At 45.8% G+C, this 11,481-nt stretch overlaps 1 protein-coding gene across 1 annotated transcript in view; it reads left to right on the top strand.

The window, feature by feature from the left end:
* Positions 1-434: 434 nt before the first annotated feature.
* EPB42 (erythrocyte membrane protein band 4.2) overlaps positions 435-11,481 on the top strand; it is a 29,284-nt gene continuing 18,237 nt past the window's right edge. The window contains exons 1-3 of the mRNA XM_075531815.1: positions 435-444; positions 6,943-7,128; positions 8,279-8,512. Coding sequence (XP_075387930.1) covers positions 435-444; positions 6,943-7,128; positions 8,279-8,512 — 430 coding nt within the window. The remainder of the gene's footprint in view (positions 445-6,942; positions 7,129-8,278; positions 8,513-11,481) is intronic.

Genomic DNA, 11,481 nt, shown 5'->3' with positions numbered 1-11,481 from the left:
GTTGGCTATGGGAGCCATCTCTTACAGGGTCTTCCATTATTACATGGATAAATCTCTGAGGGTCTCCTGAGGCCACAGACACATAGACACTGAGGTCTCTCTTGGACGTCTATAAGATCTTCCCGCTATGCAGCTCCCACCCCGCCTTACCAGTCCCACCCTTACCTGGGCCTCCTGGCACCAGAGATAAAATGAAAATGGGTTACTCCCAGCAACTGGCCTGAGAGATTACAGTGCGGAGGGAGCAGGAGGGAAGAAACTTGTCAAGAAGCTCAAAAGAAGAGTGAAGGGAAACTCCACTCTTCTCAGATGCTGAAACCAACAAAGGGACCGCCACCATCTTCTACTGCGAAGACCACGTCAAAGAGGATCCAAGAAGCAACGATTCACAGCAGGCATTTCCTGTGGTCCGGTGATAAGAGCAGCTTGTTGCCATGGGACAGGGTGAGCCAAGCCAGCTCTGTCCACAGGGCTTACTGGGCTGGCAGTAGCCCCTTCATCATTCTGTTTTCTGTAAAGGGTGGAGGGTGGCGGCTGAGCAGTGGTGGTATGGTTATTGCTTTGGGAGTGGTAGTGAGTGGGTGCTGCTGCTGGTATGACTGTGGTATCGGGAGGACCGATGATGTGATGGTGTCATTATGTTGTGTGCGGTCGTTAAGTGGGTACGAGTAATGTGATGGCTGGGTGGCTATCAACTGTTCATGGGATCGCTGTTGTCAATGAGTACTTGTTGTCAGGGTGATGATGGTAGTTACGGGGGTTTGTATTCTGACCCCAGGGTCATCATAAGACTGAGATCATCAGACTCGACTCCCCCTTAGAAAAAATCAAATATTTCCTGGGCTGTGACATTACCTTTCCCTCTTAGTGTCTTGGGGTGGGCAGAGGACAAGACAAGTTATAGAGATGACAGGAAGCAGCCATGGTTCTATTACTGCAGAAACTCTTTCATGCCCCAGCTTGGTCGACTAGTCTGGTGTATGGAGGGCAATTGGCTCCAGGACAAAGCCTAGAAGAGTAAACAAGAATCCCGGGATAATGTAGACTGTCAATTCAGTCATGTGTTATAAAAATAAACGCAGACCAAGACTAATTAAAAATATCAGTTATCAGATAGTCAACTCTAGTCCCAAACCAGAGCCCACTCCTGGACATCACATCCTTTCAAGGCACCACGGACAGAGCGCCGCTAGCCACCAGATAAGATTCACTGGGTATTAGCTCCACGGTCATGGTTTGTTAGAGCATGTTTGGATAAGCTTGAACAGGCTTCCAAGAGCAAATTGCTAACTTTTTGAAAACCTTGCACACTGGCTCTTAAACGCTCACCGACTGCCATAGAGTTGATGCTGACTCATAACAACCCTGTCGAGCAGTGGTTCTCAACCTTCCTAATGCAGTTCCTCATGCTGTGGTAACCCCCAACCATAAAATCATTTTCATTGCTACTGCATCACTGTCATGAATCAGGCGATCCCTGTGAAAGGGTCATTCGACCCCCCTAAGGGGTCGCGACCCACAAGTTGAGAACCGCTGCTGTATAGTTTCTGAGACGCTGACTGTTTCCCATGTCTCCCAGGGAGAGGCTGGTGGACTTGAGTCTTGGGCCTCGTGGTTAACAGTCCAACACTTACTGGACAGCACCACTTACTGGACAGGCTTCTTCATTCTTAAAGTCATTTTTCAAATTTAAGTTGCATAAACTTACAAGTAACTAAATAAGTTACATATTTTTAAAGGTAGCGTGTTCTAAGCTCATAACTTCCTGATTATCTTACGACATGGTGCCTTTTTCATGTGTTTGAAGTTATTCATCACTGGTGTGTCTGCAGGTTGCTGTAGTTATGTGCCATCAAGTTGGTTCCGACCCGTCGCGGTCCTGTGACATCCTCACAATTGTTCTTATGTTTGGGTCCATTGTTGCAGCCACTTCTGTCAATCCATCTTGTCGAGGGCCTTCCAGCATGATGTCCAGAAACCAAGGGATGGTTCCTCTCTGCTTTTCACAAAGATAGTGCTAGGCCACGGGATGAGGCTTGTATCTGTAGACTCTTTGGATCTAACTGTGCAAGGATGAGTCTCACGATCTTTGAGACTTGGGGCAACTTAGTCCCTATAATGATCTGGTGTTACAGCAAGAGCTACTATTCACAGTTCATTTGGACTTTGGTTCTGCATGAAAGGCTTCCCCTGCCTCTTCTTCATCTGACAGCCAACTGCTCATTTCCTAAGATCCCCTTATGAAGCCTTCACTGACTGCTCCAGGCAGAGCCCGCCTCCTAAGCTCCCGGGGCCCTGGCAGTCACTCTTTTTTGCTTTTTATCCTACTTCAAAGCAATCGCCTGCTCACCCTCTGCCCGTCTCGATCTGTACTTGACCCACCCAGTCCAATGCCTGTGCATTTTAGCAAGGTTGGGTCATTTGCATATTGAAACTTGTTAATAAGCCTTCCTCCAATCCTTATGCCTCATTCTTTTTCATATAGTCCAGCTTCTCAGATTACTTTTCATTATATATGTTGTAAAAGTATGGTGAATGGATACGGCCATGCCGCACACCTTTTCTGATTTTAGCAATGCATAATTCCCTTGTTCTGTACGAACAATCCCTCTTCGTCCATGTCCAGGCTCTGTGTTAGCACAATCAAGCTTTCAGGAATTCCCAGCAACCTTATGGCATTCTCTGCTTTCAGCCAAGATCCATCTGACTTCACTTTCTCTTCCAGATACTGCTTGAATTTTGGCAGTTCCTACTCTATGTACAGCTGCAAGGGTTGTTGAATGATATTCAGCAAAGTTTTATTTACTTGTAATATGAATGACATGCTTTGATAATTCCCCCATTCTGCGGAGTCGCCTTTCTTGGGAATGGGTACAAATATGGATTTTTTCCAGTTGGTTAGCCAGGTAGCCGTCTCCCAAATTTCTTGGCACAGGCAGCTGTGTGCTTCCAGTGCTTCATTTGTTTATTGAAACGTTTCAACTGGTAGGGTGTCGATTCCTGAGTCTTGTTTCTGGCTAATCCCTTCAGTGCAGCTTGGACTCCTATTGTTTGTGAAAATAGTGTTTGGTCACTTAAGAGTTTAATCTATACAAGCCAACAACTCATATATTCCTATATGTAATCAGACTATAGTTGTATAATTTCCTCTTCTCAACCGTGTTTTAAATTCTATATAACATTGGCTAAAATAATGATAGTATCAAAAGAATTACCTTATGCCTCACAGGGATGATTCATAATGTACTATCATAAAAATTATTGGTTCTGGACTGTAAGCTACCTCTTGAATGGCTGAACGTTGACTAGCTCTTTTTGGTACAGTGGCTTTGAATATCCCTTCCACATTCTTTTGATGCTTCCTGCATCGCTCAATATTTTGTCCATCGAATCTTTCACAATTGCAACTTGCGGATTAAGATTTTTTTTCCCCGCAGTTCTTTCAGCTTGATATCTAGTGAGTGTGTTTATATTTTTTTACTTGCTGATGGAGATCAAGGACTGCAGTCTTCAGTAAGGATTACAACGCAATGTAAAGAAAACAAAAATCCTCACCACCGGACCAAGATAAATGGAGAATAAATTGACGTTGTCACGGATTTCATCTTGCTTGGATCCAATCAATGCCCAAGGAAACAGCAGTGGAGAAATAAGTGACATTGACACCAGGATGAAGGCAGGCTTCTGCTCCCAGGCCATGTAATCTTCTAATCCGATCTCCCAGGCAACGAGGTAGAGAGCCTGCCTAGCACCCATGAACAGTATATCACCCCCTCGATAGGAACATCTTAAAAAACACTTTGAAAGAGGAGACCTTGGCTCAGCTTGGGGTCAGTTTTTCAAGATGCGGGGAATGGGAGAGGACCATCCAGTTTCTGCCATTCAAAATTGTGCTTAGGTCACCCCAAATCAACAGACTCCTACCAGAGTGATCGGCAAATCTTCTAGAAATCCAAATCAAGATGGGTGGAAGTAGGGGAGCATATATTTCTCAGTGAAGGCCATCACACTTCTGTTGGTAGGAAAATGAGGAGAAGCACCTTTCCGTTGGGGGAAAATGCTTAAAACTACTCCTATAGAACCCACGGGGAGAATAGGCCTGGTTAGGGGATGTCCTAATTGGGCCTTTTGGACCTGGTTTTTATCCATCCCTTGGTGACCTAGGCCTACTAGACTACTGGAATTTTAGACTATGTTCTTTCAAGGCCCATGACATCCCTCACAGGCAACACCAGGAGAACTTGATGTGGAAACCCCACTAAATTAACTGGGCTTCCACTTAAACTCACCTGTGACCCTTGGACTTAAGGCTGAAATGTTCCAGTGTGAGGAGAAACACCTGAGTGCTAGCCCAAGAATAAAGAACTGGTGGACGTTGGACTTTGGCTCGAACCTCTTGCCTTGAGGGTGCCCAGTGAATGGTGGGCTGAAGCTACTATATAATTACTATGTTAATGCCCTCTTGCTTCATAATGATAGGTATTAGTCTGCTTAGCATGGTTCCGGCATTGTGAATGAATGTTATTGAAAGTTTTGCCCTATCACTAACCCCTATTGTTTGTGAAAATAGTGTTTGGTCACTTAAGAGTTTAATCTATACAAGCCAACAACTCATATATTCCTATATGTAATCAGACTATAGTTGTATAATTTCCTCTTCTCAACCGTGTTTTAAATTCTATATAACATTGGCTAAAATAATGATAGTATCAAAAGAATTACCTTATGTCCCACAGGGATGAATTCATAATGTACTATCATAAAAATTATAATGGTGTCTGTAAAGTGAACCACAGACAAATATAAACCACAGATATGTGAATGGATTGGGGGCTCATACTTAATTCTAGCCCCAATCTAAGGGCAATTCATTCTTGTGGAATAGTCCTGCTTGAGGTCACCCCTATGATCACTGCAGAGATCACTGAAGACACAGGTGCTCAAGCAAACATTGGGGACGAAGCCAGATGGTGCCTGGCTATCAGAAACAATAGAATCTGGGATCTTAAAGGCTTGTCTTCAAATAAGCAGGCATCTAAGTGAAGTGTCAATTGAGTCCACATGAAAGAAGCACACCAGCCTATGTGATCCAAGGATTATAAATAGCAAACACCAAATCGGAAGGAGGGGATGATATCAGCGTTTAAATTGTGAACATCGGTTTGTAGAAGGCTATGGACGACATTGGAAGCCCAAAACCTTTTGCAGGGTCCGCACACGGATTAAGCCTCGGGTGAATCCCCTCTGATCAGCATTGAGGGACGTAAATACCTCACTATCAGGCCGAGAGCATTGTAAAGTCAATTATGGCATATAAAGTTAGGTTAAAATGTGATATCTTATCATTTGCTCCATTTTAAATTTGTTTCAGTTTTTTAAAGGAATCAAAGGGACAGTACATTGAGATTAAGCACAGGGTGAATCCCCTTTGACCACAGACTAGGGGTGTGCGTCTCTTTGCTATCATACAGAATGTGTTGTTACTACAGCTGCAGGTAAGTTAAAATTTAACACGTGATCATGGGATTCCCCTTTTAGTTTGATTTTTAAATGTGTTCTGCTTTTTAATATTCTCTGCTTTCCTATTGGTTGAGATTTTTCTGTTTGTTGTTTTGTTTTTGGTATGTTTTTCTGTATATGAAATCCCAGAGAGGAATGAACATACAAATGTGCTTTATACAATTGATGTATGAATGGATTGTGATAAGAGTTGTATGAGCTCCTAATAAAATGATTTAAAAAAATAAAAAGAAATCCCGAATAGGTAAATCTATAGTGATAAAATGGAAGTAATTGCTTCTTGGGGGTATGGTAGGGGAGGTTGGGGAAAATGAAGAACTAATTACAATGAGTATAAGAAAGAAGATGCTCTAAAGTTGATTGTAATGATGATTTCACTCTTCTTAATATGATTGAATTATTGGAGTTTATGATTTGTGAATTATATTTCAATAAAACTATTAAATAAGCAAATAAGAAATTAAGTGATGTGTTACATTAGGCAAATTTGCTGCACAAGATCTCTTTAAAGTGTTGAAAAGCAAGAATGTCATTCTGCGAACCACGGTGCACCTGACCCAAGTCAAGGTATTTTCACTAGCCTCACAGGCATGTGAAAGTTGAACGTGGAATAATGAAGACTGAGGAAGAATTGATGCATTTGAATGATTGTGTTGGAAAAGAGCATTGAAAATACCATGGACTGCCAGAAAAAAAAATCTGCTCTGGAAGAAGTACAGCCAGGATGTTCCTGGCTGTAGAATGATGAGATGGTGAGGCTTTGTCTCACAGACTTTGGGCGTGTTATCAGGAGAGACCAGTCCCTGGAGAAGGACATCATGCTTGGTCGAGTAGAAGGTCATCACACAAACAGTAAGACCATCGAGGAAAAGGACGGACACAGTGACGGCAACAATGGGCTCAAACCTAACTGCAATTGTGAAGATGTCACGGGACCGGGACGTGTTTCCTTCTGTTGGCCATAGTCTCGCACAGCAGGGTGCCCAATGCAATGTGTCCTTTGGATCTCTGCACTGCTGTTTCCATGGGCCATTGACTGTGATCCCAGCAAGAGGAACTCCTTGGCAACTTCATTCGGTTCTCCTTTGTCATGATGTGACTTGTTGGTCCAGTTGGGAGGATTTGGGTCTTCTTGACATTGAGTTGTAATCCTTACTGAAGGCTGCAATCCTGATCTTCATCGGCAAGTGCTTCGAGTCCTCCTCACGGTCAGCAAGCAGGATTGTGTTGTCCGCACATCCTCCTGTGTTGACACCACATTCTTCTTAATGGAATCTAGCTTCTCTGATGAGTTACTGAGCATACAGATTAAATCAATATGGTGAGAGAGAACAACCCTGACACCTAACTGTCTTGATTTTAAACCATGTAGTATTTTCTACATTTACCTAGCCTCCATGATTTCTCTCTTCTTCACGACAGCCTTAGATATCAAGAGCTCTGACTTCCAAGCTGCGAGGAACAATGAGGAGCACCACACCAATGCCATCAGCTCCAGGCACCTCGTTGTAAGGAGAGGGCAGGCCTTCACCATCACCCTGCACTTCCGGGCTCCAGTCAAAGCATTTCTGCCTACGATGAAGAAGGTGGTCCTAGTTGCCCAAACAGGTAAGTGAGCTGACCTAGACCCTCTTCCTCAGTGATTCTAAGGTTCTTACTTCAGCACCTCCTCAGGGAACCAGAGGGGAAATGATTCTCATTGAACTTGAGCCCCACCTATTATGGTGATTATGGTACTATGGTGATTATGGGAATAATGTACTATGGTGATTATGGGAATAATGTACATAATAAGTACAACTTATTATGATTCAGGAGTTTCTCAGTAACATTCACATCACAACAAGCCAACTGTCTAGAAAAGCCTGAATGGGATATAATGCAGGTTGATGAGAACATTTAATTGCTACTACTTATTGATCCTGGTGGCCTAGTGGGTTACACATTGGCCTGGTAACCTCACAATGGGCAGTTCGAAACAACCAATGTGCAGGAGAAAGATGAGGCTGTCTAATGCCCTAAAGAAGTACAGTCTTAGAAACCCACAGGGGCAGCGTGACTCTGTCCTAGAAGGTTGCTGTGAGTCACAATTGACTCAATGGCAGCGAGTGTGGTTTGTGGGTTTATACTACATGCGAGATTTGGGACTACATGCTTTCTACACAAATTTAATCATCACATTAGAGTTGCCCCATAAAGCTGGCACTATCGTTTTGCCCTTGACAAGATGGATTGCCATAGTGGCTACAACCACGGGCTCAAACCAAACAATTGTGAGTGTGGCCAAGGACCTGGCAGTGTTTTGTTCTGTTGTATCAATGGTCGCGATGAGTCGGGACAGGTTCGACAGCACTTAACACCCATAAACAGTTTGCCCATTCTCTAGCTCAGTGGTTCTCCACCTTCCTCATGCCGCGACTCTTTCATGCAATTCCTCGTGTTGTGGTGACCCCCAACCATAAAATTATTTTTGTTGCTACTTCATCACTGTCATTTTGCTACTGTTATGAATCAGGCAACCCCTGTGAAAGGGTCATTTGACATCCCCAAAGGGGTCAAGAACCACAGGTTGAGAACCACTGCTCTAGATTATGAAGCTTTTATAGGTATAGGTTCAGGGGTCCTAAGAACTCATCACCCTTTATGCCTCCAGAAGCATATTGCAGCTCGCATCTCCTGCATTACTGTCACGCTCCGATTTCATTGTTCTGAATTATGGTCAAAAGGCAAATGATAGATTGCATCCCTATGTCTGCAGGCGAGCAGCCTTCCAGGACCAATAGAACTGAAGCCACGTTCCCCATCTCCAGTCTGGGGGAGAACACAAAGTGGAGTGCCATGGTAAAGGAGAGAGATGCCCAGTCCTGGGCCATCGCTGTGAGGGCGCCCACAGATGCCATCCTTGGCCACTACTCACTCCTGTTGCAGTCCTCCAGAAAGAAGAGATGTCTCCTGGGCAAGTTCATACTGCTCTTTAACCCCTGGAATCAAGGTGAGTTGGGGCCTGGGCCACCTGAGCTGCCCAGGAAACTGAAAACGCCCAGCTGCCCCAGGCTCCCGGCCAGCTCATTCGCGGGTACTCTGTTCCTGAGAGTGCGTGCTCTCGTTCCTGGGTGGATGGCGTCTTGGATTGTAGTACGACCGGACTTCCCAGGGAACGTCAAAGCTCTTCTCATCATCAAGCCCTGGTGCTGGCTCAGGTTGTTTGGGTCACAGAAACAGAGATTTGCTGAAATCACTTTAGTAGGAGGGATTGATGGTAGGCCAAAGGAGCAAAAGCACTGGGAAAGGGAAGCAACGTAAGGAATGGGCTCCTCTGCATCTCTCTGTGGGTTCCCATAGTCTGTCTACAGCGTGAACCCAGGTTTTGTGAGACCTGAAGCATATGTTATTTGGAAAACTCTCTTTAAGAAAAATAATATAAAATTTTGAATTGCAAGGGCTTCCCACCCTGGTGGCTTAGTGGCTATGCGTTGGGCTGAGATCCAGAAGGTCAGCCGTTCAAAACCACTAGCCACTTCATTGGAGAGAGATGGGATGTTCCACTCCCGTAAACAGTTACAGTCTTGGAAACTCACAGGGGCAGTTCTACCCTCTCCTATCAGGTTGCTATGAGTTGGCATCGACTCGATGGCGGTGAGTTTAGGGCTTCCCACAGTGCTTCATTGGTTGCTCTCCTTTCCATACGGGAGAAGCCATCCATTGTCATCAAGTGGATTCCGAATTCCAGTAACCCTATAGGACAGAATAGAACTGCCCCCTAGGATTTTCAGAGGTGGGAATCTTTTCCAGAACAGAGTGCCGCATCTTCTTACCGAGGGGCAGCTGGTGGAGCACTTCACCATTGCCCCACCAAGTGTCCTTCCCTAAGGCAGACCCAGGTTCAAGATTCCCAGCTAATGCAGAGCCACCCCCCATTTGCCAGTGGAGGCTTGTGCTGTTGCTCTTCTGCTGAGCAGATGTCAGCAGAGTTTCTGTATAACACAGACTGGCAAGAAAGGCCTGTCGATGTACTTCGAAAAATGAATCCCTGCAACCCCGATGGATCACAACATCCACTCCACAACCAACCACAAGGGCGTGCAGAGCCCTTATGCGTGGGACTTGCCGTGAACTGGCACCAACTCAAGGGTAGCCGACAAAAATGTTCATTCGTGTACTCCCAGCTCCAAGCAAATAAACTTAAACTTGGTGCCCCTCCAACTCTGGAGAGACCCCATGGCACCCTACAGAGTGACAGAAGGGCCCTAAAGCCATTCCCCTCACAAGCAGAGATGTCTGTGTATCTGTCTGGCTGACTGAGTCCACTTCCAGTGCTTCCAGCCAAAGCAGTGACACAGAAAGACAGTTCTAAGATAGCACTAGACTAACACCCACAGACTTGACTCCCGAGGAGTCTTGCCTTTGGGGTTGCCTTGAATGGTCCGGCCTGGATAAACTCTCCCCGTGTGAGGGTGTGTGGACATATCTGCCTGGGCAGGGCTGAGTTGTTGACTGCTCAGTTACAACACAAGAGATTTTCAGAGATCATTCGGCATCTCAGAGCCATCTCAGCTTACTTAGGGATGGGGCTCCCTGGATTCAAAAGGGAAATGTACTTGACCTAACAGAAGCCAGGTTCCCATTCCTAAGTGGGTAACTTTATAAAAGAGTGAGAGGAGGAGGATGCGTGTTAGCACGCTGTACTTCCCAGAGCCCAGCAGGCAGACCCGGGGCCAATGTCACACCTGCGTTTGAAATTATTCCCCAAGAAGGGATGCTAAGCAGACTTCAAAGAGATGAAGACTTGGGATGGAGGATGGGGTCGAGGGCTCCTTGGGCCCAAGATTCTGTGAGTTGAGGCCCAAGTGTTTATGAGCGCATCCTCGTTTCTAATATCCTTTCTGTTGCCCCGAGTACCTTCATCCCAGCGGGTTGCTGGGGTGGAGGGAAGGGTGGAGAGATACGGCCAGCAGTGTGTGGTGTGTGATTTAGAATCCTTGTCTCTCTTCGGTCCTCGGCAATCCGTCTGCATCTCTCTCACGCCACTCACCCGCCAGGTGCAGAGTTCCCTCCCTGCATGGATTCTCTGCAACCCTGGAGCTGGGAATGTCCTCCTTAAAAGCTGCATAGTCCCAAGCTTCAGCCTGGTCTGAGGAAGGAAGGCAAGAATAGACCATGGGAATCATGGAGTGGAGCCCCCACGGTGCTCCTGCCTCCATTCCGCTCAGCCCCAGTACCTCATCTAAACCCTGTCTTGCCAAGTGTGCCCCCTCCCTTCTGCTTACCCTGCCAACTTATGCCTGACTGTTTCTTTCTGGAACATTTTTTTTGGAGGGGGTGTCACAAATAGAACCAGGGGGAAGCACACAACAGGCCCACGAGGCTGCTCCCTGGGCTGCGGCCACATCCTAGCTGAGAGCGCTCTGGCTACAACATCTTGAGAACCACTAGGTTTTTGAGGTTGGCTTTTTCCTGTATGCCAGGTTGGTTGGCCGTGGCATGCACTGTGGTTAGCCCAGGACTCTGACCCCCTTTGGTATCGGCCTTCTAGTGAGGGGGGCAGGTCCCCATGATCTCAGAATAGGGACTTCTACCACAGTGTTGACCAAGCCCAAAGCTGGAGGGGAGCTGGAGGCAAATCTGACCTGCGGGCCAGGGAGGGCAGAGGGTCTGGAGGTGGAGGGCTATATTAACCTGGGTAGACTAGAGAAACAAATTCATAGACACTCATATGTGTATGAGAAAGAGGTTTATATACAAAGAGCAATTGAATATTGAGAAAACATCCCAGTCCAGATGAAGTCCATAAGTCTGATATTAGCCCATATGTCTGATACCAATCTATAAAGTCCTCTTCAGACTCACGAAACACATACAATAATGCAGAACACAGGAGGATCACAGGCCAGTGGGTTGGAAGTCTTATAGATCCACTGGTGTTGTAAGCATCTCAGCGCTGGCAGGAGTCCCTACATGGCT

The sequence above is a fragment of the Tenrec ecaudatus genome, chromosome 14 (genome assembly GCF_050624435.1).
Source record: "Tenrec ecaudatus isolate mTenEca1 chromosome 14, mTenEca1.hap1, whole genome shotgun sequence".
Lineage (NCBI taxonomy): Eukaryota > Metazoa > Chordata > Mammalia > Afrosoricida > Tenrecidae > Tenrec > Tenrec ecaudatus.
This window is presented reverse-complemented; position numbering and strand designations above follow the sequence as displayed.